This window comes from Nanorana parkeri, unplaced genomic scaffold (assembly GCF_000935625.1).
Source record: "Nanorana parkeri isolate BGI_ZX_2015 unplaced genomic scaffold, ASM93562v1 scaffold87, whole genome shotgun sequence".
Taxonomy (NCBI): domain Eukaryota; kingdom Metazoa; phylum Chordata; class Amphibia; order Anura; family Dicroglossidae; genus Nanorana; species Nanorana parkeri.
The window spans coordinates 1,523,312-1,551,133 of NW_017306355.1; the positions used below are offsets into that span (position 1 = coordinate 1,523,312).

General features: G+C 42.5%; 1 protein-coding gene across 3 annotated transcripts in view; it reads left to right on the forward strand.

Annotated features, from left to right (window-relative positions):
- Positions 1 to 27,822, forward strand: part of DBN1 (drebrin 1) — a 92,494-nt gene that overhangs the window by 35,365 nt on the left and 29,307 nt on the right. For all 3 annotated transcript variants that reach the window (XM_018552409.1, XM_018552407.1, XM_018552408.1), the window contains exon 2: positions 26,271 to 26,326. In XM_018552409.1, coding sequence (XP_018407911.1) covers positions 26,271 to 26,326 — 56 coding nt within the window. The remainder of the gene's footprint in view (positions 1 to 26,270; positions 26,327 to 27,822) is intronic.

Sequence of the window (27,822 nt, forward strand, 5' to 3'; positions counted from 1 at the left end):
GCACTCTCGGCACCCTAAATCAACCACCCGCTCTCTAGCAACGAAAAGTGTAAGGCCCCTGTGGGTTACACCAGAGGGGAGATCACTCCACCTCATCTGCACGTTGTATGGTAGTCTGTGATTGGGAGCGCCGGTGAACCAGATCCAGCATACCACTTTTCCTAACACCCAATACACACATGTCGATGATGGCCTATGCCAAAATTGCTTAACTTGCAGATTTCTGTCAAAGGGAAAAATTTGTGTATTCAGTGATTGCATATTTTGAGTTATTGTTGCAGTAATTACCTTAATTTTTGAAACACTGTTAATGATAACAAAATCTGGGTGGTGTATGACCAGGATAGGAAGATCTAAAGGTGCTCCTTTTGTTGCCAGCTATAAAAGAGATGTAAATTTTTTTGGGGTATCATGTTCTTATAGGGCTATAGCTTATTTCTATCTCTGCTGGAAATGGAAGCTCTTTGTTCTTTGTAGAAAGCAAGGTCACGTTTCCCTATATTCCCCAGTCAGGATATGACCTCATTGGCCCATCACTCATTTTATGTCTGCTCCCTCCTTCCTGAGTATTGCATTGCTTATCCCAATCCAAAATAAATTGTCATATCTGCTTCCCTTATGAGTGTCTAATGACACATTAAGGCTGCCATAGCAGATAGATGTATTTCACATCAGACTCCGTTCAGACAATAGACGGCTCCCTCCTCCTATCCCCAGCTGCTCTGGATAGTCTGTAATTATTGGGGGGAGGAAAGGGTGTCTTCAAGGCTTGAATTTCTTGCAAGGAGAATGATGGGTCGAGGCGTTTTGTTCCTTCCATACTAAAATCTGTCAGCTGCCCAGCTTAGCAGCCGCAGTATCGCCATGGTAACAGAGGGATGCCGCTTGCCTCAGTACACTGCAGCTTTTACAATTACAAAAACACATTTACGTGCCTATCTAGAGGACCAGTGCCTGTAACGCTGGCAAAGATGCAGTATGCACGCTGCCAAGGGGCCACCCCTGCTTGTACAAAAGATTTGGCTGGGGCTGTTAGCTACCAATCAATCTGCAGACATTTTTGCTATGGTAGTGTGTTGGCATTTAAATTGAAACTCCATGCAAATCAAAGCTTAACCCTTGCAGTGGGGCTACCCCCACACTGCAAGGGTTAAGTGCTTGTTTTGTCTAGGGAGATAAAATATCAAAGTACCGAGGGACATGCCATTGTTGCAGCAGAGGAAATGCTTTTACAGCCGAGCAGGAGGGTATGCTTTCACAGGCGTCTGGCTTGGAGGATCTGGTGAATTTAGCTTTGTTATTTTAGCTCCCTAGACAAAATGAGCACTTGAAGGGTAGGGTAGCCCCACTGCAAGAGTTAAGATTTTATTTGCCCAGAGTTCTGCTTTAAGTATAACTTTCATAAGACTGAGCCAATAAAAGAAAGCATACAATGATGGAAATAATGCAAAAACAAACAAAATTTACCCACAGTAAGAAACCTAATATAAAAGTACTAGGATCTGACATTTTTTTAATGTAAATCATGACTTTGTTGAGCTTTTGCCCTTACTTATCCATAGCCTGAGACTGCACATTACATTAAACATGATAAAGAAAATATTGTCTGAATACAATAGGCATGCATATTCTAACTTGAATCTTTAGTTTGCTTTGTGCAGGAGCTTCCTGTAATCAAGACCAGTCACTGCTGTTCTCTCTCCATGTGCAGGGTGACTGGTCTTGTATCCGCCCCCCTTCTGCAGCTTTCTGCAGATTTTCTATAGTGGGTGGACCTGCTGGGTCCCCACAACATCTCTGCTCTCTACACAGGATATGTACAGTTCAGTGATAAAGTCACTGCTACTTTCACAAGGTAACAGATTTGATGGACCCTTTCCAAAAGAAATCCAAGTATATAATAAAAATTGCATATGCAGGTGTTTCCTATACTGAAGGCTGCAAGTCAAAATGATCTGTCAATACAGATATATAAAGGAAATTGAAGTTGTATAAAGATTTCTATTCTTGTAAAAACCATGCTTGATCCCATTCGCTCTGGCGTCCAGAGCCTCACCTTTAAAGCTGAACTCCAGACAAATTTTTTTATGTAAATATAATCCTCAGTAGCTACAAATTAAATAAATCCACTTTGTGCATACCATACTGAGATGGTGTGAACAAGCCCTAAATCAAGTCTACAGATAATCAAGTTGTCTACGCAGAGGACAGCAGTTGACTGTTCCTCCCAATCACCCCGAATATCAAACATGTTTTCAAAATGCAGCTGTACAGTGCATATACTTTGAATGTTTCTACTGTGTTTTTGAAGGGTGAAGCAGAAATCCCCACCATGGAAGGATTAAATGCTTGATTTTTTCTAGGGGAACATTAAAAAGCAATTGTATTTTATCTCAAGTTGGGTACACACTGAGGACCGGTTCACACCATCTCCAGGCACGGCATGGTCTCGCGGGCATTGCTGTACCATGCTGCAGGTGATCGCACTATGAGTAGTGGCGTGTCTGCAGTGCCATTGACTTGAATGGCACTGCCATGTCCCCTCCTGACCCAGAGCGCACGGAGGATTCCACTATGCGACCCAGTGCATTCCAACCAGTGCCGGAACCCCGCCAAACGAGAAAATCGAGCCGTCTATGGCCAGCTTCAGTTTCTATACATGTTTTGCTGTATAGAGGTGATCATTGCATTGTCCTTGGCATGAAAGGCTTTAAGTACAGTACTCGGTACAAGTACATGTACCGATACTCTTCGAGCTCCAAGACTAGACTAGTGAAAAATTCAAAAGTTAGGAGGCAGCTGTGATTTGTAAGGAGCATACGGAGCTCCTGGGATTTGTACATCTGTTTTAATGTATGATTTTGTTTTTATAAATATATATATATATATATAAAGGGATGCATCGATACCAGTGTTGCGGGTACAAGTACTGATACTTGCCAAAGTACTTACAAGTACTGATACATTTTGTTTATTGTCATGCGACAATAAAACCATACAGACTAATGATTTCAGGAGAGTGGTGGAGTGCCAGAGCCAGGTCCCAGCTGCAACCGCTGCAACCCTGGTAGTTCTCATGAAAATGCCAAGTATCGGTGCATCCCTAAACTAAGCACTTAAGAGGTGAAATGTAATGTTTCATTTTTATCACAATGAATGCTGCGTGGGGTGAAAAACTTGCAAAATGTTTATCAATTCCATTTAGCAATGATTTGCTCACTGCTTTGCTGTGACAGTTGCCATGTGAACAGTGGTCCATGGACGGGTAGACAGTTTGAAACCATTACTTTTATCAGTAGTTTTTATTCTTCTTCAAACATGTTAGTAATGAATGGCTGTTAAAATAGTTTTACAGACATTCCCTGGAAATTGCATGCACCTACTGTATAATACATCATTTTTCTTTACGTCTCCTTAAATGACTTGCTAAACATGTGGAAGATGTTATAATATATTGTACTCACTGTTTATTAAAATTGTTGGTGACTGGATTGCTGGGGTCATGAAACAAAACCGTTTATTTTTAACTATTTATTTAAAGCTGAAGTTGAATCTGTTTATATTTTGCCCTATTTGGTTCCCCATCATCGTGTTCATTAAATCTGTTTAATTTTTATTACATACCTCATTTTACACCCTGTGATGTCATCACTGGGCCTCTGTGCTTCTCATAATTTTCTGAAAACTTTGCATCACCCTGCCTCTGTACTGCTCTTAAGAACCCTCAGTTCTGATGCAAGTAGTAGGCTGTCTCTTGGGAGGTGTTATGCAAATAGAATTCTTTGACGAGAGTTTGAATTTACATGCAGACTGCCCTAGGTTATGCCTGCATGATGCCGAGCCTCCATGGTTGAAAGATGTGAAATCGAATGAGTGAAAAGGACAGGCCAGGGACAGTCAGGCTGGGGAGGTATAGATGATGATGGTGGATGTCCTCCATTCAGGAAATGAAACAGGCTCTGACATCCTGCAGCTTCTGATGCATACTGTGAGAAGCTCACAGTGGGCAGTAAAATCGGAATAAGCTATTTCAGTCCAGGAGAGGACCCTTTACAGCTGTACAAGGCTGAAGGTGAGCTTTCAGCTTAGAAAAAAAAATAGCAAAACGATCTCAGAGATGAACTCACCCTGGTTCACTTTCATTGTTGTCTACCACAAACATGTGAAAATGCAGTTCACCTCCATAGAATGTGTCTGCACAAAGTGGACCTTGGTTGAAATTTGGGATGAGATTTTTCTTTTAACTTGTCACTATGAATGGTTGCTGTGACTTATCTCTGATCTAGAGAACACAGAGGGGGATTGGCTGCAAAGCTCCTTGTGACCCAGCTTGTGACTCCAGCTTCCCAAGGTTAGGTCATTTTTGAAATGTTCTCCTTGTAAATGGTGTCCAGTGAGCGCACAATTAAATGGAATGGGGGGAATTGTGCAAACATGAAATATTGTTTATGGATTTTTTATATTCTCATTTTTAGAGCTCTGGGTTCCCTTTCACATGTTTTCATTATTGATGTAATGAACTGCAATGACATCATTACAACAAAGACAAACGGTCTTAATACAGGAAGCTCCTGCACAGAGGCAAGGATTCACACTGAAGTACTACACAGGTCTGGAAGAAGTACATACATTACACTAAGGCTGGGTTCACACCTAGGCGTATTGAATATGCCCGTCTGTCGTGCGTTTTTTTAACCGCGATTCGGGGTAAAAAAACCACGCGACAGACGCGCGTTTCCGAGGGCTACTTGGCTGTATCCCAATTGAAACGCCCAACAAAAACGGCCCAAAGAAGTACATGTACTTGTTTGAGCGTAGGCCGTTTTGTAGGGCGTTTCAGACGGGCGGAAATACGGAAAGGTGTGAACCATACCCATAGAAAACAATGGGATTTTCATGTTTGTACGTTTTGTAGAGCGTTCATAGAGCCTTGAACGCGCGACAAAACGTAAAGGTGTGAACAGGGCCTAAGATTTAAGGAAGAGTACACATGACCAGGGCTCGAAAATCCACTCGTCTGTGACGAGCAGACAGTGGAGCCCATAAAGAATCATAAAAAAATAAATAAAGCATAAAAAAAATAAAAAATAAATTTTTTTTTAAGTCCCCCGCCCCCCACATACACACGTAGATATGCGTCGGGTGCGCCTACGTGCGAAAACGACGATTGCGCCTATTGTGCTGCACATGTTACATATCGCCGCAAATGTCGGAGTGAGAGCAATAATTCTAGAGCCATCAATCACTGATAAGCAGTAAAAACATTTTAATCGTCGCGTATGGGGGTTTTTTGCGATTTTGCGGGCACACGCAATTTTAAGGCTTGACATGTTTGGTGTCTATTTACACGACGTGACCGCGACTTTTATGTTGTACTAAAAATATGGGTAAGAATAAATGTTTTATAACATAGGGAGACTTTTTTTTTTTTACATTTTATGGTACTTTTTTCATTATAAAGTAAAAACAAATAACCCCCCGTGGGGTCACAAAACAAAGCTCTATCTGTCCCCAAAATTTTTTAACATATATTGCAAGGCTATAGTCCGGTCATGCTGACTGGTGAAATTTTTGACTGACTGGTGAGACACCGCCAAATTTTTCAAGCCCTGCACATGACACTGTGTTTAGACAATATTGGCTTATCCCGGAGTTCAGCTTTAAGTGACTTGGATATCATATATGACAGGGTTTCTCATGCTGCCGTCTTGCAAGAATAACAGTAAACATAAATAATCTTATTTTTTTTTGCATCTGTAAAATATCCAATGCATACACAGGCTTACAAAATTTCTCCGTCCATGTTATGCTTATTCAGTAAGGTTTTTGTTGCACAAGATAAATGCCCTTTTGTTTTGCATGATCATGCGAGGAAGGCAAACTGACACACACATACTCGGTCTCAGGATTAGCAGTTCCTAAAGTGTTAAACCGCCTTCCTGCCGAGGCTATTCTTCCGTATTCAGCACTGTGGCACTTTGACATTTATTCAGTCATGTAACGCTGTACTGAAATACATTTTATACCATTTTTTGGGGACAGATGTAGCTTTCTTTTAGTGGTATTTAATCACCACTGGGGTGAAAAAAAGGTTTACCGCTCATCGGTTTAGTGGTAACAGAGGCTGCACACGCACATGCAAAATACAAGTGATCAGGTGACTCTACAGCTGCCGGAATGCTTCTTGTATTGAAATTTGAGTAGTTTTCCCACTCGTGTGCGTGCGCTGGACAGCGTGCACAAGTGGGGGCGAGGAAAGAAGTTTTAAAACCCCCACTCACATCTAGAAACCTCCTGTCCGGCCGTTTATGTATTGCCGCTGGAGGGGAAGCAGTTACCTTGCACACTACTTTACATGTTTTGTAATTATCATATTTCTGACTGCGCATGCATCCAAACCTTATGTACAAAATTACCTTCAGAAAAGGCCAGTTAGTTTCAGCTGAAACCTGGTACTTGTTTACAGTTTCATTTCTTTAAAAAGAGAAAGACAAAATGGTGGAATATAAAAACAAAATGGAGGGCAACAAATTTCATATATACACATTCTTCCACACTCCTTTCACACAGGCGCCTTCAGTTCCAATCAGAAGGGGATCTCTGATCGGAACGTATGTCACATCAGTGTCATTCCAGACTTCTCTTCCATCTTGTGATGGAGGAAATAACTGAAATGACCAGATCCCCCTATGGGGAATCGGATGTAAATGGACATGTATCTGTTTTACATTAGATTACCCCTGACTCGCTACTCAGGTCCGCCAAAACAGAACTCTGATCAGTTTGGTTTTCTGGACCTGGCCGGAGCCAGGGGTAATCTAATGTAAACGGACACTTGGATCTGGATGCCCATAGACCAAAGCTGGCCATACACTGCTCCTAGTTGTTTTGGTCCAAAAAAAAATAGAGCCAATTCCCCCTTAATGCTACGTGTGCGTCGATCGAGGAATCCCCGCTGTCTCTTTTTTATGCCGCCTGCTGCTATCCCAATTCCTGAACAGAGCTGGCAGCAAATTGGATGCTGGCCGAAAGGCTGCCAACAATGGCACCCACTGTACGAATTTCATCTGCTTCATAAGAAGCAGCCGAAATTCGCACAGTGTATGGGCAATCATTGGATGCCGGACGAAAGGGTGCCAACAGCGTCACCCACTGTACGAATTTCGTCCGGTTCCTTTAAGAAGTAGCCCAAATTCGCAGTGTATGGGCACCCTAATACGGGGCTTCCAATCAGATCCACCTGAAAAACTGACAGGCAGACCTGACCGGAATGCCCGCATGAAAGGGGCATTAGAGTGCAAAAATGATGTACAAAATGTAGTCATTGATAGCGATGGGACTTGTAGTGGTCCATTGATTTAAAAGATATAATTTCTGACTGGTTACGTTTTTCAAATTGTGATTCACTTTTTGCATTGCTTTTATTGAATAAGCTTGATGGTATGATGTGTGGTGTATTCGTCTTTCTCAGCGTCATTCCAGCTCTGTAAACATCAGCAGTATTTGACATGTTTATTAACAGGTAGATTTCTGTTAATCAGCGAGCTTCACGAATGGGTTCCATCACTAGGTTCCCCAGTCTGCTTCCATGGCAACATTCTCTAGCCCCCTGTTTATATCTGCGAGCTGTGGGGTCTGCTTTTGTCTGTGTGCTGTAGGAGAGAGGAGGGGGTGCAAGGCGTTCTGGGCACTGCCCCAAAATCTCCTGCACCTCTTTCTCTACGTATTTATTTCTCACACATCATCGTTTCTAACTTCCCATCCCCCAGTGTTCTAGCCGCTATGTACGTAGCAGACGCTTTATGGATCTTTGAGAAGGCGGCTGGAAATGTTACTATGCTCATCATGGAAATCGGACCACTGAATAACAGGGTGCTACATCTCCTCTGCTTTCTACATATCTCCCAGTGTGTTATGACTCATTCAGAAAAGCAGATTCTGTACTTGTCTGCCATTTTTAGATACTAAAATGTCAATAATTTTTCTCTACTATATAGATCTCCAGATGGTGTATAGCTGCAGTATGTGGATCAATAGCTAATAGCTAGCCTATACACTGATACAGGGGTGGGCAACTCTGACCCTCCATCTGCTGTGCTTTAACTACAAATCCCAACATGCCTCTGTCTCTGGAGTCATGCCTGTAACTGTCAGTCTTGAAATTCCTCATGGGACTTGTAGTTCCACAACAGCTGGAGTTGACCACCCCTGCACTAATAGGTTTTTTTTTTTACAAAGTACCACTTTTTTTTACTTGGCAAAGATGACATTGTTTACTGCTATCATGTACATAGTAAGGGGGTATGACGTTACTGGAGCCTCCAAAAAAATCTGTTGTTTTCAATCAGGTCCTACCAATAAGATAAAAGGGTCTGTAGGAAGCAGAGCCTGTTTGTGTAATAAGAATGTATGATTGCTACTAAATGTATATTGCTGTAAATATATAATAAACTATACACAAAAACAAGGTTTTAAAAATGTTAGGACATTTTGATGAGATTATCCACATTTTATGAGATTTTCTTCACTTTCATATTTAAAAACATTTTAAAGGGGTCACAGGACCCCCTTAATGTGTGATGAACACATTTTCATGTAGATAGAGCTTTATGTTGGGCTGATGGCATGTTCTTTTTAGCACAACAGAGGATTGTAGGAGATAAGTGAAGTGAACGGTTTAGAATCTTTGCTGCAAGTAACATTTGAAGACTGGAATGACATTGAAGTATATCATTAACCACTTGCTGACCAGGTGTTTAGACCCCCTTCCTGGCCAGGCCATTTTTCAGTATTTAGCGCTGCAGTACTTTGACTGACGTTTATTCCGTCATAGAATGCAATGCTTTACTGAAATGAATTTTATACCATTTTTTGGGGGACAGATAGAGCTTTCTTTTGGTGGTATTTAACCACCTTCCGTCCATGGCCGTGTGTGAACGGCCGGACGAAAGTCTGCTAGGAGCGGGAGGGCGTCTTAAGACGTCCTGCCGCTCCCCCCTCTCGTGTGCGGCACTCAGCGCGCACACGAGAGGGAAAACTGTGAGCATGTAAACAGCCAGCGATGGCTGTTTACATACAAGCGATCAGGCGTCTTTAGAGACGCCCGATCGCTTGCAGGAGCTGCGGGTGTGCGGCCTCCCCACCCCTCCGTACCTGTGTCTCCTTGTCGCCGGTCCGTGATCCGATGTGGCCGGTGCGGCTGGGACTGGCACGGCGACGGCGCGGCGACGCTCTAAAAGCAGATCAAAGGGAGACCATTACTACGTCACTTCCTGCATTCAGTGTCACTCTCCAGTGCAGAACACCGGAGAGAAGCTGATGAAGCAGATCTCTGCTTCATCAGCTTCTGTGGGGGTCCCTAGGTGACATCAGAGGTCTTGGAGACCCCTGATGTCTCCATAAAGAGGACCTGTTTGGTGAACTGGCTATTACATAGGGGATTTCTTAATCCCCCTATGTTATAGCAATAAAGTTGTGTAAAAAAAATAAAATAATTACAGCATTAAAAAAAATAAAGAAGGTAAAAAAAATATTCACAAATAATAATAAAAAAACACAAAAAATGTTTTAAAGTCCCCCGCCCATCCACATACACATGCAAACATGCGTTGGGTGCGCCTATGTACGAAAACGATGATTGCGGCCATTATGCAGCACATGTTACATATCGCCGCGAGCGTCGGAGTGAGAGCAATAATTTTAGGGCCATCAATCACTGATAACACTAAACGGATGAGCGGTAAAAACTTTAAAGTGTCGCCTATGGCCAATTTTGGTTGCGGTCGTTTTCTGCGATTTTGCGGGCATTTTTAAAGGTTGACTTGTTTAGTGTCTTTTTACCCGACGTGACCCCGTCTTTTATATTATACCCAAAAATTGGGGTGAAAAATGTTTCATAACACTTTATAGGGAAACTTTTTTTTTTTTTCAAAAATTTAGGGTACTTTTTTTGTTATATGGTAAAAAATAAAAACCCCAGTGGTGATTAAATACCACCAAAAGAAAGCTCTATGTGTCCCCAAAAAATGGTATGAAATTCGTATCAGTACAGCGTTGCATGACTGAATAAACGTCAGTCAAAGTACCGCAGCGCTGAATACTGAAAAATGGCCTGGCCAGGAAGGGGGAGCCGTGAGTGACAGTCACGGCTCTCTGCAGGGACAGGATCAGGAAGTGAGAGAGCGACGGTATGTGTTCGATCTATTGAGCCGACATGCGACAGTTTCATTGTCACACGTCGGCTCGAACTATGAAAATAGTGAAAATCACTCGCCTCATAGTTCTCCTCTAAGGGACCTGTCAGAACTGTAATATTTGAGCTGTCGTTGTAGACTTTTTTTTTAGGTGCAAGTTCTGTGACTGGCATCCTCATTTTTGCTTCACTGTCTGGCATCCTCATTCTTCACTGCAGGGCAAAGCAACAAACAGGATCACTTTGCTTCCCCCTCTCCAGCAGCACATATTTGCCTTTTACTTGCCTGCCACTCCAAGGAAGAGAAATACCCAGTCCTATTGGGTAGCATGTGAATTGCTTTTCATCCTTCCAGTACTGATGTATGTTGTTGCATGCCAGGAACATTCATGGCTCTGTTGTAAAGCTTTTCTTTTCTATTCTTTGCTATTGGAGAGAAGCTAATATGTAGTCCAGAATTGCTGATCACACAGCTTGCATACAGCATAGCTTAATGGGAGTTTTTTTTTTTTATATATAGACATGCTCAGTAAAGACAGGAGAGGCCAGCAGGTCTTAATTTTTAAATTCTTCCCTATATCTTAACTGTTAGTATTAATATTAATACTAACAGTTACATAAGCACTGCTTCTCTTTTCCAGAACAATGCATGCCATTGCTGCTATCTTTTCACAGTACTTGATTTAGCTAGTAGTCCTTCAAACTCTGTTTGCAAAAATGAAAAGCATGCCTACGTTGACTGTGGTATAATAAACAGAACCTTGAAGGAAAGGATAGAGTTCTTCTCCGCTACAATAATCTTCTGCTGTGCGTTTGTGTATCTTCATTTGCAGCGTGTTGCTGTAAGGCCATGATCCCACTCCAGTACAGCTGATGCAATGCATTGACAGCAAACGTATGTCCCACATACTGGCTGGTGCTGCTAATGCCCTTGGGCATCTGTGATGGTAAAGCGATCTGCTAGTCCAGTGCTGCGTGTAAGGTGGCTGTGCTGCTGCAGCGAGGGCTTTGTGTCAACACATGTCCTGTGTGTCTGGCATTGGATTATAGTTCATAGCTAGCGGGTCTGCCAGAGTAATTGAAAAGGAAGGTTGCTGAGATTCTCTAACATAGTAGTGAAGGTGAAAAAAAAAAAGAATTAACATAAGGTGCAACTAAACTGGCTTAGGCTGGGTTCACACCTAGGCGTATAGAATATGCGCGTTTGTCGCGCGTTTCGTGCTGTGCGTTTTTACCACGGATCGTGATAAAACAACGCGCAACAAACGCACGTTTCCGAGGGCTACTTGGCTGTATCCCAATGGATACGCGCTGCAAATACGCCCCAAATAAGCTCCTGTACTTCTTTGGGCGTAGGGCGTTTTGTAGCGCATTCATACGGCCTGTAATATGCCCAGGTGTGAACCCTACCCATAGGAAATAATGGGATTTCGGTGTTTGAGCGTTTTGCAGAGCGTAGGAACGCGCTACAAAACGCCCAGGGTTGAACCGGGCCTTAAAGACCGTATTCAGAGAGTGGTGATCAATGATTCATACTCTGAATGGTCTGAGGTTGTTAGTGGTGTCCCCCAAGGTTCAGTGTTGGGCCCCTTACTGTTTAACCTATTTATAAATGACATAGAGTTGGGGATTAAAAGTACTTTTTCTGTGTTTGCAGATGACACCAAGTTATGTAGTGGAATACAGTCCTTACAGGATGTCTCCAATTTACAAGCAGATCTGAATGCTCTGTGTGATTGGGCAACTATTTGGCAAATGAGGTTTAATGTTGATAAGTGTAAAGTTCTGCACTTGGGGACTAAACATGCATGTGTCATACACTCTAGGGCAGGGGTGGCAAACTCCGGCCCTCCAGCTGTTGTGGAACTACAAGTCCCTTCAGGCTTTGCAAGATTCTCACACCCACGGGCACGACTCGCAGAGGCAGATGCATCATGGGATTTGTAGTTTCACCACAGCTGGAGGGCCAGAGTTTGCCACCCCTGCTCTAGGGGGAGTATGTTTGGGGGAGTCAATGATGGACAAACATCTGGGTGTTCTGGTAGATCATAGACTCAATAATAGCATGCAATGTCAAGCCGCAGTTTCTAAAGCAAGCAAAATATTTTCCTGCATTAAAAGGGGTCTAAACTCCAGAGATTCAGACATAATCCTGCCCCTGTACAAAGCATTAGTAAGACCTCATCTGGAATATGCAGTTCACAAAAAGGATGTTGTGGAACTGGAGAAAGTGCAGTGAAGGGCGACTAAACTCATAAGAGGCATGAAGGAGCTCAGCTATGAGGAAAGGTTAGCTGACCTGAATTTGTTCTCTCTGGAGAAGGGGTGATTAAGGGGGGATATGATCACCATGTATAAATACATAAATGGTCCATATAAAGAACTTGGTGCCAAATTATTCACGTTAAGGTCACTGCAAAAGACAAGGGGGCACTCTGGAGGAAAATAGGTTTAACCTTTGCATACGGAAAGAATTCTTCACAGTTAGAGCTGTGAAAATGTGGAATAGACTCCACAGGAGTTAGTTCTAGCTAGCTCGGTTAATTGTTTTAAAAAAATCTGGATGTATTCTTGAATGCACAGAATATTACTGGATATTGAGTTCTTATAGGTATATTAAGCATCAGAGATTGTTGATCCAGGGAATATCCGATTGCTTCATGGGATCAGGAAGGAATCCCCCCCCCCCCTGTTGGAGCAAATTGAACCATGCTTTATAGGGGTATTTGCCTTCCTCTGGATCAACAGGGGGTTACTGGGCATAGCTTTCTGTTTAAGCTTTTTCTTTTTCATATCTCTATAGGTTGAACTCAATGGACTTGTGTTTTTTTTTAACCAGACTGACTATGCAACTATGTAACTGAATTATGTTTGTTGCAAGAATTAAAGGAAGTCATATTTAGCTTGCTTTAAAGAAAACTACTAAACCTTTACTTAAAGGAAGTCATATTTAGCTTGCTTTAAAGAAAACTACTAAACCTTTACTAACATGGCCACATAACAAACACACTAGCTTTAGAATTCATTACCATTCTTTTTGTGTGCGCTTTCCATTACGTATCGCTATTATTTACCTTTTTATTTGTAGGGCTGCAGCTAACGATTATTTTCATAATCGATTAGTTAGCCGATTTATTAAGTTCGATTAATCGACTAATCGGATAAAAAAAAAGGCTCCAGTGATGGACTACTAGTTTATATTGAGATTGTAGTCCATCACGGGAGCAAGCTTGGTGCGGTGGAAGTAAAAAAAAGAGTGTGGTGTGCAATATAGTACATTATACAGCGGCGCAGTGCAGAATACCAGCAGCTATAGAGGAATGTAGCAATAGTACATTATACTATAATGTACTATTGCTGGGATTTGTAGTCCTCTGTAGCTGGGGTTATTCTGCATTGCACTGTATATAATGTATTATTGCTGGGATTTGTAGTCCTCTATAGCTGGTGACATTCTGCAGTGCGCTGTATAATGATTATACGGCGAAATGCAGAATACCAGCAGCTATATAGGAATACAACAAATGCCAGCAATAGTACAACATTATACTATAATGTACTATTGCTGGGATTTGTAGTCCTCCATAGCTGGTGGTATTCTCCATTGCACCGTATAATGATTATACTGCACAATGCAGATTACCACTGACCAGTTATAGAGGAACTACAAATCCCAGCAATAATACATTATACAGCGCAATGGAGAATACCAGCAGCTATAGAGGAACAACAAATCCCAGCAATAATACATTATACAGGCTGTTTAATGTATTATTGCTGGGATTTGTTGTTCCTCTATAGCTGCTGGTGTTCTGCAGTGTGTCACTGTATTATACAATGCAGAACACCATGCACAATACAATGCAATGCAGAAAACCAATGTATAATACACCGGCACACTGCACAACATTAGCAGCTATAGAGGAACAACAAATCCCAGCAATAATACATTATACAGGCTGTTTAATGTATTATTGCAGGGATTTGGTGTTCCTCTATAGCTACTAATGTTCTGCAGTGTGCCGCTTTAAAAAAAAAACCACACAGGAAACATTACAAGGCTCCCGGCCGATCTCGACTTACCTTGAATTACGGTGTTGTCGGCGGGCAGCGGCGTTGTTCGTTGTCGGCGGGCAGCGGCGAGTCGGGAAGCTCACCGGGAGCGTGGCGTAAGCGGCGAGCGGGCAGCGTGGCGAAAGCAGCGTCGCGTGAGTGGGTATACCAGCGTAGGCGCGAGCGGCTTAACTGACGTGGGCGTGGCGTAAGCGGCGAGCGGGAAATTTGAATTTTAGCCGACGAATCGACGATGGAAAACGTTGGCAACGTTTTCCATCATCTATTTTAATGCCTTAGCGCAGTGGGAGTTATCCTGTTACTGCACCGCAACAAGCCTAAAAATAGGTTACTATTCTTCAAAATGCAGTGCATATACATTGTGTTCAATATGTATCCTGTTCTAGAAAAGAGCATATCTGTCTAGCAAAGAACTGACCTAACCCAATTCAGCTGGGGAGCTGCTAATGATGTCCTGCAAACACAGCAACTGTGCCTAAATCAGAAAGCTCATTCAGTTTACTTTTCTCTAAATCCTATCCAAAGATCACTTCACAGGGTTATTAGGAGTATATTTTCTGAAGCCACATTCTGACTTCCAAGGTAGGTTTGAATCTAATTAGTGCGTATAGCTGTTTTCATACATTGTTACATCAGTCTTTGTGTAGCAGCAGTGGGTGTTTTTGGGAATACCTCTCCTACCTTCAAAGTTGCGGATCACCTCATTACTGAAAAAGGTAGCATGGTGGAAGTATAGCACTATAGCAATACCTCATTAAAAAGCTAATATGCTGAGCACATAGGATATGATTTCTATCTGCATCTCAAATCTGAAGAGAGAAGTAAAGACAAACCTTTTTTTGGCATAACTTCTCTTTTGGGTCATATGAGTACATTTACTAATGTCACTTCTGTCTGCTTGGAGCAAAGACTGACTGAGCCCTCATTCACAATGAGCATTTTGTAACAAGCTTTCTGCTCACAAAAACGCTCCAAAACATTGCCCCAAAAATACTGTTCACATCTGAGCGTCATGTCGCCTGTAGCAAAACGCCTATTGCTTGTAGCAAGTACATGAACTACTTTTTGGCAGATTCAGCACTTCTTGGCACCATAGACTTGAATGGTGTCGCACAAAATTGCACATTTCAATAGTTTTTGCCACGCACAAAGCACGCTTCACAAGTGACACGTGTAAAGAAATAGGTATTCCTGTGACAGAAAAAATCGATCTGTCCCCCTTTCCGCACATGCAGTGTGGCCATCATGGAGGACAGCACTCTCCTATCCACAGAAAGCGAGACATTGATTAGTCTTGTTTATATGCCACCCGTCACCCACACCACAAACACTGTGGAAGAAGGACTTCAGCAATTTTTTGGGAAATCAGGCCACATCTCCCAAAATTCATACCATCTCCCAAATTCATACCAGTCCCTTCTGGTTTGGTAGGGATATCGGTGGGGACCCCACACCCTCCTCCAGTTCCAGAAGCAGCAATTTGGTGGCAGCAGCCGCTGCCACGCAGCACATCCTATGTAGATCGATCGTATTTGCTGTGCAGCGGTATCCAAAATTCCAGGAACACTCTCCACAGAAGCAGGAAATGTGCACAGAAATTGATGTAACATCAAGGACAGTTTTCCATTTGATATCTTCCAATGTAGCAGCTGCAAAGTCTGTGTGGTAAAATGTGCACAAATGTGCTAAATTGCGCTGCACAAAAACACGCTGCCTATTTTGCGTCGATCAGGTGTGAATGACGGCTAAGAGCTGACTGGTCAGCAGGTGCATATTCGCTTGGCTCTGGGTATGAAGCCAGTGTGGGACAGCTGCAGTGTCCCATTCTATTGGGGAGTATTTGTCTTTTATTGAAGTGTACCTTTTAACCTCTTGCCGTCCGCCCGTAGTAAAAAAACGGACGGACGGCACTGCTGCATTTGCGGGTTGCCGTCTCCAGACGGCAATTATTTTCTGCTCGCGTGTGCCCCCTAGCGGGCACGCACGGGCAGAATAGACCCGACGATTAAACACAGCCGTTACCGGGTGTTTGACATATAGGCGATCAGCGGGTCCATAGATAAAAATCCCCAGTGGCGAATAAATACTACCAAAAGAAAGCTCTATCTGTCCCCAAAAAAGGGTATAAAATTAATTTCAGTACAGCGCTGCATGACGGAATAAATGTCAAAGTACCGCAGCGCTGAATACTGAAAAATGGCCTGGATGGGAAGGGGGTTTAACACCGCGGATGTCAACTGGTTAAACTACTAAAAGCGCACCGTCACACTAAAAAATCGAATTCTACCAATGCCTCCCTCTATGTATGATGATTAATAATAACATAGACATGTCAGGTGTAAAATGCTGAGATTTAGAAATACCTAAACTTGCAGAGCATTCACTTCCTGCTTTAAAAGGGCAAAATTACTTCAGTTTGCCAAAGCAATGAACACTGGGATTGCCTTTTCATCAGCAGAGCATTGCTGGGAAATCTCATCTGTAATCTCATGAGATCTCGGTGAAAGGCATTTTCCTCCACTGAGATGATGTGCATGGTCACATGTCCTAGTCACATGTGCCAGAGCTCAAGGTAGTAAATAGGGAGCCAGTAATCTGCCCTTAGTAAACATGGCCACTGTCGGAAGACTGGGAAAAAAGAGAAGTAAGATATGCAAAGAATACAAAGCCGGCAATTATCTAGAAGTATCTGTTTTGTAGATTGTCATTACTAAATATTTCTAAAGGTGTGTTTGTTGTTATTTCAAAGATATACAGTAGGTAGAGGTCTGCTTTAAGTTAATTGAAATTGGGGGTGCACCGATACTATTATCTGTGCCGATACCAAGAGTTTGGGCGAGTACTCGTACTGGCCCAAATGCTCAAATACCTTCCCCGATACCGGAACTTCTGGTCAGAGTGAGATTTCCTCTGACCGACAGTGCCGTGAGGGAACATAGAGCTGGCTTCCTGGCCAATTAGGAAGCTGGACTGCGGGTAATGACTCGTCGCTCGGCTTCCTGATTGGCCGGAATGCTGGCTCCATGCTGATTGGCCGGGAAGCCGGCTTCCCGGCCAAACAACATGGAGACGGCTTACTGGGTGGCGGGTAATGACCCACCTCCCGGCTTCCTGATTGGCTACGAAGCCTCCTCAATGCTGATTGGCTGGGTAGCCGGCTTCCCAGCCAATTAGCATGGAGTCAGCTTCCTGATTGCCCGGGAAGCCGACTCCATGCTAGCCGGAAGTAACGGTAGCGGTATTCAGTATAGACGAGTACCCAAAGATAAATATCGGTACTCGTACAGTGCATTCCTAATGGAAATGCCAGTTTTTTTTTGGTTTGCTATCAGTAACCACTGTTCTTATTTAGCTCCCCTCCCATGATGTACTGGGAATTTTCCATGGTCTGCTCTGTACAAGCTACAGCAGCATAGGATATTACCACTACATTTACTGATCGGCATCTTTTAGCTATGTATTGTGTGACCGTATGATAAAGCCTTCTACCTGAGCTGCGTAATCAGTCAGCAGGGCCTAGATAATAGAATAATACAGACAAGCTCATTATGAGGCTACTGGGCACTAGGGAGCTGACCGTTATTATATTGGCTGCTTTACTACTTCAAGAAAAGTAGCTTAAAGTAGCTACTTGGTGTTTAGTGATTTTTAATAGCTCCTCATTTTAGATAATCCACTTTTTATTAGGTCTTATGTATCTCCGTTTCTTTTTGTTTTGAACATTATACATTTCAGTTTCTCATAAAATGTATTCAGCTATTTCACCACAACAAAACAATCATTTGTGACCTAATCTTACAAACACAAGTTCACGTGTACCTTATGAAAAAACTGAGCTGAGAATCCAATAGGGCAGGCTAGACTGTGGGAAGTGGGAGTTAAAAATGCCCTGGCATCAGTGGTTATATGAGTAAGATATGCCACAGAGTTGGTAAGCAGTATGAGTAAAAAATGGCCTAGCACCTGTGGTTCATGGGAGGAAGAATAGTGCCCTATCATTGGTGTCAGAGGGAGAAATAATGCCCCAGTATTGGTGTCAGAGGGAGGAAAAGTGCCCCCATTGATGAGGTCAGAGGGAAGAATAGTGCCCTATTACTGAGGTCAGTAGAAGGAATAGAGCTCTATTATTGGTGTCAGTGGGAGGAATAGTGCCTCAAAGGCTGATTAAAGGCCAGCTAAAAGCTGCATCTGGCCCACAGGTCTCAGTTTGGGGACCATTAGGTTGCAGCCTCTGTCAGGTCTCTGTGACCCAAAGGGGTCACAGATCACACAAAAACACCAATAGATATTTTAATTATTTTCTGCTCTATCCAAAATGATATGAAACAAAAAAAATGGCTGTAGTTGACCTTTTTAATGTATGTCGTTGATTACTTGGGAATCATACTTGGCTGATGTACGCTAATCCACTTTCAAGCAATTCTCTTTATCTGCTGCATTTAGCAGATATGTTTATTTATCTTCACTTGGGAATTCCAGTTAATGTCTTATGTAAGGCAGATCATATTTTATTTTTAATAGTCCTTTATTAATTAAAGCGTCCAGATCATAGTTTCACAACGGTTGTTAAAATGTTCCGATGAGAAGAACTAACGTATTCTCTTGAACAATATATTTTGTTTTGTAAACCCTGTTTTACCCTTAAGTGTTTATGTTCAATATGAAGAGAGCAGAAAATCAGGGCTCAAAGTCTATCAAAGTTTGTTTTGCATAACATTTATAAATAATGCATAACCTTATCAGAACGGAAATGAATTGTGCAAGACCCTTCTTTTATGTCAGGCCACTTTTAATTTGGTGCAAATTAATGTGGAAAAGAGTTGCTATATTGTTAGCTAGTACAAAGTGTTCCTGGTTGTTGGACTTTAGATGTGACGGCTGTGTAGAATATAATGTGAAGTATTCTATAGAATTTTTTTTCTTGTTAATGTTTGGTTTTAAGACCGTCATAAATGCCTTGTAGTTGTTTTTCTTTGTATTGGCTCATGTTTCTAGCCTGGGCAATCTTGCATATTAAGTACTTGCTGTTCTAGATGCATTTACATTTTAAATTAGGCCAGCTCTTTTGCTGTTTAGCGGTAGGCCTATTTAGGAAAAATGATCTTTACAACACAGTACGGTTTATCTTTAGATTTAGATATAAAATATGTTGATAAAGCCATTAAGAAAGCATATTTCACTTTACTATCTAAACTGGTGGAATGGGACTGGATATATGTGGCACACAAGGCAAATCTTGGCCAAGGAGGGTGGTGCTGGATGTGGAAAAGAAGAGAGGACTCTTACCCCCTACCTGCCTCCTACAGGCAGTGCCGACGACGTTAATGATGCCTGAGAGTAGAACAACTGGGTGGTAAGGTGACCGATCATTCTATATGTAGGAAGCAGGCAGTGGTGGCTGGTGCTTTAGAAATAAATTAGGGGCCTTACAGGGCTACTTTGATGCTAAATGCAAACACAAGGGAACATTTAAGTGACACTGAACTCAAAAGTTAAGGCACATTTTAAAAGTTTAACATCTAACAAAAATGTAACTTATTTGTGTATCACTCAGCTGTAGATCTTCAAATCATCTCTGAATTGGTGCTAACATTGTCCTTCCTTCTGAAGGGTGGCTACTTTTGTTCCCCATGGTCCCTGTGTGTGTTGTAAAGTAGCCACCACTCCAAGCTCGCTCCCGTGATGGACTACAATCTTATGTTTAGTTTACCAATTTGTAGTGAAGTTGTAGTCCATCATGAGAGTGAGCTTGGAGCGGTGACTACTTTACAACACACGGGGAACAAAAGTAGCCACCCTCCAGAAGGAAGGACAGTGTCAGCACCAATTCAGAGATGATTTGAGGATTTAGTTAAGGTACTTGAATGTATTTTTGGAAGATTTAAAAGAGAACTACGTGGTAAGTGTTTTTCCCCATAGTTCTCTTTAGGGTCAAAGGAGGATATATACAAACGTCCTCCCATGACCCAAAGCTCAGTATATAGCTGGCTATTGCCTGAGATGGACTGAGAGCCCCACAGCTGGGACGGATTCTGACAATACAGAGCCAGCTGTGCCTGCCCCCTCCCCCGTTCGTTCCTCCACTCATCGCTGGGGGATCGGAAAGGGGAGGGGGGTATCCCTGTGGGGAGCGGTGAATGAGGGCCCAGTCACACCATCACTGTGTTCCAGTGCGTTCGGCCTCTGGAACGCATCCCAGCCGGCTCAGTGTTTTGGGGGGCAGGGGCGTGGCAGCAAACAATAGTGTTTGCAGCATTTTTTGCAGATTGCACTGGACCGGAACGCAGGCACTAATGTGCCACGCGTTCGGGAGCCGGTGATCGCATTACAGGTGGGGGGCGTGGCTGCGGTGCCATTGAGTTCAATGCTCCGCCACGCCCCCTCCCGCCCCCCCAAAAACTGACCTGGCTGGGGTGCGTACCAAAGGCTGAACGCACTGGAACGCACTCCTGATGGTGTGACAGGGCCCTGACCGTCACCACTCACTGCAGGGAGACTATCAGGAAGTGAGTGGATCGGTACATGTTTCTGCTCTTCCTGATCTATAGAGCCGACCTGTGACAACTTCTTCTTTTTCACAGGTAGGCTCCAACTATGAGGATGAGTGGAAATCACTTAACTCATAGTTCTGCTTTAACGCCTCAGTTTAGTGTCACTATAAGAAGCATAGATCACTGTTAGGTAAACACTACTTACACATATATTGCTTTTGTTTATTTGGGCCTTTAAAAAATGTTACCCTGTTAGCAGAAGAATAAAGTTGATGTGCAAAGTACAGAGACCCGTAGAAATCAATCAAATAATGAGATGTCTGGTCACATTGAATTACTGTACTTTGCATATCACAGGTGTTGTACACAACCATATCAAATAAACCATTTTGGATTGCTAAAAAATAACTGAAAAATATAGAAATGATTGGTCTTTGTCATCAACAAACCCTACAAGAAAAAGACAAAAATGATGAGATATTCCCACCATTTGAGCCTTTGGGGGGGAGGTAGGGTATATTTATAATAATGTGTTATTATTTATGCTATAATAACACACATTTAATGCCAGAAGGCAATGAATACTTGGGTTTTGATGGTATTTAGATTTGCCCCAAATCCTTTAGAATTTGGCTATCATAATATGTATTTTGAGGGCACTCTCCCAATATTTGACACAGTACTAAAACTTACTGATACTTAGTGGTTGGTATATTTCAAGAGACCAGAGAATATTTCTGCTAATAAAGGTGTAGAAAGGGTAAAGTAAATTGATTTCCCATAGAAACAACACCGATTGTTCCTAATATTTTAAACCTGCTGTTGGAATCTTGTGTCCATCTTGAGAGCACATCCTATTTTCCTGTCCTCCACTTTTATAGGATGCCTCCCATTTATGCTATAAACATGTTTATAGAGCTGAGCAAGAAGCTTCTGATCACTGAACATTAGTAATATGTATTCTATAGATAAACTTAATTTGGCAAAATCATCCTGCCATTGTTCAATTTAAAAAAAATTGAGAATGAAGAAAATTGTGAACACAGATCATTGAGCTCATCAACAAGCTTGCAATAGTGGTGGTTTCTTCTGTTGTGATAACTTTTTATTTTTCTTATCAGATTGTGATTATCTGGTAAATTATTAAACTAAATGAAAGTGTTAATTTCTTCATCTGTATGGTGATAATTTTGTTGAAATGTCCTTGCTCTTTGAAAATAAATCTGCCCCGGTTTCACTGACGATAATAGTGGGCAAGTATTCTTCAAGTATATGGCTGTATCACTGAAAGCAAGCAATTAGGCCCTGTTCACACCTTTACGTTTTGTCGCGCGTTCAACGCTCTATGAACGCTCTACAAAACGTACAAACTTGAAAATCCCATTGTTTTCTATGGGTATGGTTCACACCTTTCCGTATTTCAGCCCGTCTGAACGCGCTACAAAACGGCCTACGCCCAAAGAAGTACATGTACTTCTATGGGGCGTTTTGGTCTCGCGTTTCCATTGGGATACAGCCAGTGGCGACTCTAGGAACAATATATAGGGGGGGCACATAAGATACCACAGTCAGATCTGGGGGGCACTAATAATTTTCATTGCATGTCGCAATCGATGGGCGCCGAGAGCTGATTTAATTGCGGATGGCATCTGCGCCCTGCAGTTGCGACAGAAGCTGCCTACAGCATGTGCTGGTTACTACTTTAAACTGGCACGCTGCGTGGAGCTTCTGAGAAGATACGCTATTAGCATAGCGAGGAAGTCGGCTGCGCATTTTGCATCACTCCCGCTACGCTAATAGCGTATCTTCTCAGAAGCTGCACACAGCGCGCCGGTTTAAGTAGTAACCAGCGCATGCTGTATGCAGCTTCTGACAGCATAGTAGACGGGAGGCTGCACTTGTCGGTGGATCCAGGGATCAGGAAAATATTTTATTTTATGTTATGTTTTTTAAATGAAATATCAAATTGGACGGGGGTGTTGGGACGTACCAACTGTTCCGTACGACCGCGGCGGACCATGCAAGGACACCTTTGCCGATCCCTGGCGGGGGGGCACACGGGGGGGGCAAGTGAAAACCTAGGGGGGGGCAATTGCCCCCCTGTAGCGACGCCACTGGATACAGCCAAGTAGCGAATCGCGGTAAAAACGCACGACAAATGCGCATATTCAATACGCCTAGGTGTGAACCCAGCCTTGAGCCCTCGTTCACACCTGAACGTTTTGTAGCGCGTTCTACGCTCGACGAACGCTCTACAAACTGCTCAAACATCTAAATCCCATTGTATTCAATGGGTCTGGTTTACACCTTGGCGTATTTCAGCCCGTCCCTAACGCACTACAAAACGGCTCACGCCTGAAAAGGTACGTGTACTACTTTGGGCCATTTTTGTTGCGCGTTTCCATTGGGATACAGCCAAGTAGCCCTCGGAAACGCGCGTTTGTCACACGATTTTTTTACCGCGAATCGCGGTAAAAAAACACGCGACAGACGCGCATCTGCAATACGCCTAGGTGTGAACCAGGGCTAAGCCCTGGTTCACACCTGAACGGTTTGTAGCGCGTTCTACGCTCGACGAACGCTCTACAAACTGCTCAAACATCTAAATCCCATTGTATTCAATGGTCACGTTCCCACCTTGGCGTATTTCCGCCCGTCCCTAACGCGCTACAAAACGGCCCACGCCTAAAGGAGATCAGGTCCTGATCAGGTGCGGATCTGCAGACTGATGTAGTACGTTTTTGCCGCGTTTTTGCTGGAGTGGGGCTGTTAGTATGTTAGCTGCAATGCAGTGTGTTTTGGACGCGTTCGCGTTTCCGGACCTGACAAAATGTGACATGCAGTATTTTTTCTGTTGTAAGCTGAACGGACAGCGCACGTGAGAACTGGAGCCCATAAAACACATGGATACATTGGGATGCATTTTGAGTGCAGCAGCGTACGGAGCCGGTCAGCACACAAAACGGACGTCGTGTGAACAGGCCCTTAGGCCCCGTTCACATTGAGCGATTTATTACGCGGTAATTCCCGCGATATCGCGGCCATTTACCGCGCGATATCGCTCTTCAATGCATCTCAATGGGGCAAAGGATCCTGCTGTCGCGGGTCGTGTGTCGCTACAGCGGGACCCTTTTTGGAGCGGATTTTGCCGCGATTCTCGCTTGCTCGATGCAAGCATTTGCTCGATATCGCACAAAATGCAAATCACGCGACAAACGCGCGATTTGCAAATCGCGCAATGTGAACTGGGCCTTATATGTTGGCATACTTGATACATAATGAATAAATCTAGTTGTATTTAGAGTTCGTCTGTGTCACAATGGTCATTCACTATTTTGTCTGATACAACCTTGGAAGTATTTACATCCATTTCCTAAATCTGGGAAAAAAAGCTAAATTGTTTCAAATCTGCAGCATCTAATGGGTATGTTCATGGTTAAACAAAAAACAAAAACTTATCTTAGTGGAGCTACCTCCACACTGCAAGGGTTAAGGGCTTGTTTTGTCTGCAAGGGTAAGGTTTTTTTTTTTTTTTTTTTTTACATTTCTGGAGTTCTTCTTTTAATGTTATCAGATTTTGTTAGCCCGTCAGAAAATAAGGCATTCATGAGGTCCTTTTTGGCATTAAGAATATTTAATCAGGGTTTGGGTTACCCAAATTTGCTGCAAAGCAACCTCTGTGTTCTCTTCAATGTGATCTGCATGTGCACCAAAGAGAATTTTCTTCCATCGTTCGTAAAAGATAACTGTGATTCTGCTGTAGTGGTTTCAGTGAGCAGTTAACTTTTGTGCCCACAGGGCCACCTAAGGCTCCAGTTTCAGCCAATTCAGCAAGACTCTGACATGGAGTCTGTGATTGAAAACAATGTTTCAGCTTTTCTGTTGGCACCACCCAAAGGTGGACAAACTGTGTCTTGAGACTGGAACAGTTTTTGTTTCTGGACCTATTTATATGCTGAATAGTGTGTATTTTGCTGCCGTTTCTGTAAATACAATTATTGCTGTAAATCTGGATTTCACTACAACTGTGCACACATATAGATCCAGCTGAGTCTCAATGCCTTGTTTTTCAATTATGACCGTAAATACAGCGCCATAATAAATTAAATAACCGAAATGAAACCAGTCTTTGGGATACAAAAATGTTTTCCTTTACTGCATTAATATGTGGTTGGGCTTTGTTGGACTATTGATGTGCTACTTTTAATTTGCTGAGTCTCTAAAGACTTGTTGCAAGTGGCTAGAAGACTAATGGCTACAGTTTCAAATATATGCTATGACATACTTTTGGAGTGTAAGATGATTGACTTTCCCAAGCCCTGTCTCTGCTTGAAAAGTGAAACTAAATGGCAGTAGAATGAGAGGCAGGAAGTGTCTAGCTAAGTGTGTCTGTCTCTTTTCTATAGCAGCTACTGTATATTTAGATAGTTGAATCTCTCATTTGTTGCTGGGCTTTCCTATAAGCTTTAATTGCATACTGGACATCAGTGTGGTGGCTACACTCCTTTTTTTAGACTTTGGGGCAGTTTCACTCCTGGGGCAGTTTAACTGCTAGAGCAGCTGAGCACTGTTTAGGCACAACCACCATTTTAAATTGTCTGCTCTTTTTCTTCGCTTGGCAGCATTTTGAGATGTGCAGAACTGCGGCAGCATGTGTGTTTGCCTTGTTGCCTCTTGGGAGAAGAGTCACTTCTGCGCTCCCTCCTTCACACACAGCACTGGTTTAACCCCTGGAGTACACCTCTGACTTTGGGTTCATGAGTTTTCCTGAGGGATTTGGGTAGCTCCTTTTTGTTTTTGAAGGTTAGCAACATGTCTGGTGCCAAATAGAAGAGGTGGTCACCTTGTGGCTGTGGATGCATCTTTTAAACAAGATCTATTGCAAATGATTGAGCTTGGTACATGAAAAAATTTGTGCTTTTTGCACTTCTTACAAAATCTCAGTTGGAACCACCTCTGCCCCCCTTTTCTGCCACAGGTGCTCGTTCCTCCTCCTGTCTCTGTGTATGATCTGTATTGATCAGCTTCATTAAGGTCCACAGGGAACATTAGGGGAGTCTCCTTTAAAGAGGACCTGTCAACCTGCAATATGCTATCACATAGGGGGCTATCATGTGCTCCTTAAATGAAAAGGATTTTATGGGGAGTACAAAACTCCTATTATTCTGATGGATGGCTGGTGCTATCAGATATGCAGTATTAACTATATATGAATGCCATTATTAATATTTTATTCACATTAACAAGCAGACCAAGCTATTCAACAGAAATTACAGGGGTTGGGACAAACGATTACACTGGCAGAGGTGCTTAATCAGTTGCAGCAACAATTTTGATAAGTAAATAAGACCTGTATGAAAAGGTGAAAAATAATATGAACTATGAAATATAAATATAAAACGGACATTTGGAGCTCTGTGGTGTTCCTCTATTTAGAACAATATCCTGTTTTTCTACTCTGTATAAGGACTCATTTAAGTGCTGCTGTTTCAGTTTTTGCTGTCTTTTTGCAGGGCTCTCTACACATATGAGGATGGCACAGACAATCTCGTGTTGGCAACATCAGGGGGTAAGTGGCGAGCTCTCATTGTACCTATACAAAATGCACCTTTCGTTCAGTTTTGTGGATTGATCTTATTTTCACTGCTTTTTCCCTATTAAATGATGGCAGATTCTTAGTCTAATAGATGTATAGAGTGTATTTACTTTTGCTCAAGCAATCTGCCTCAACACTTTGCTTCTTTCACAGTTTTTTTTTTTTAATAAGCCTGATGGTCAAAGGGCAAGGACAGTGACTCACATCAAGCAGTCAGGATTCACTTTCCCTAAATCTGAACTCGGTGGGGGGGGATTCAAAACATTTCACATTCGTATGGAGTACCATTAAAAAAGTCATTTCAGTTAGCCTATCACTCACTCCCACAGGCTTCCTCCTCTCTGTGCAATCTGTCCCCTGAAGCTGCTCCTCTTCAGTGTTCCATCGGTGGCAGGCGTCATCACATACGATGCAGGAACAGCATTGTGAGGTCATCGAGGGCCAGCCCACAACCTGGCGCATCCCTTGCAGTGCAGGGGAATCCTTTTTGCAAGGGTAGTTTTCAAATTTTCAAGGAATTCAGCTTAAACTCAAGATGGATCTAGTTAAAGCAGCTTTGTTGTAGCACCAAACAACTGGCAAGGGTTTGCAGTTCCCTGCAAACAAATTCACTGTATACTTGCCTCTCCTGTGGCACCTGTTTCCTTTGCTCTGTTCCAGTGCTGCAGCCTCCATCAGTCTTTTCGGAGTTTGACATTTCCTGCAGATTTGGATGTGTATGTCCATCCTCTGAACCCTACATTTATACAGTACTCGGCAGTAATCTAGTGGTCAGAGGATAAAAGTATAGTACATGGCATTTGACATTCCAGGAAGTTTTGAATGCTGTCGGACTGGTAGTTTAGTAGCAATTCAAAAATTCACCAGCACAAAGTCTACTTTGACACCATTTGCTATCACCATGGGTCTACTGCTGGCCCTCCACTCAGTATGCGGCGTGAACATGTAGGTATATCTTTCCCGGAGGATGGAAGGCCACAACACAAAGCACACTGGTAAACAAGGCCAGTAACAACACACAGCTAACAAAGGTAGCCCAAGGCTGCTCACGTTAAGGCCCTTCTCACTGGCAGCTGACCATTCAACCATGGCCAAACACTGTCTCATCACTAGCCACCTCGCCTTTAGGACTAGGGACTGGTGTGGAGCATTACAGAGATTTTAAAAGACAACCAAATAATTAGAGGTGCACCGAAATAGAAATTTAAAAACAACCAAAATAAAAAAAATTGTCAGGCCGAAACCGAAAATGTTTTTATTTAAATTTTTTCAATTTGTTTAAAATATTTTATTTTTATTTTTTATAAACTTTTTAATTTGTTTTATATTTATTTTTAATTTTTTTTTATTTATCTTATCTTTTACCTTTTAATTTTTTATAATAATTTTATCGTATTTTTACTTTTTAGTTTTTTTTAATACATTTTATTTAATTATTTTTTTAGAGGTCCACCGAAATGGATATTTTA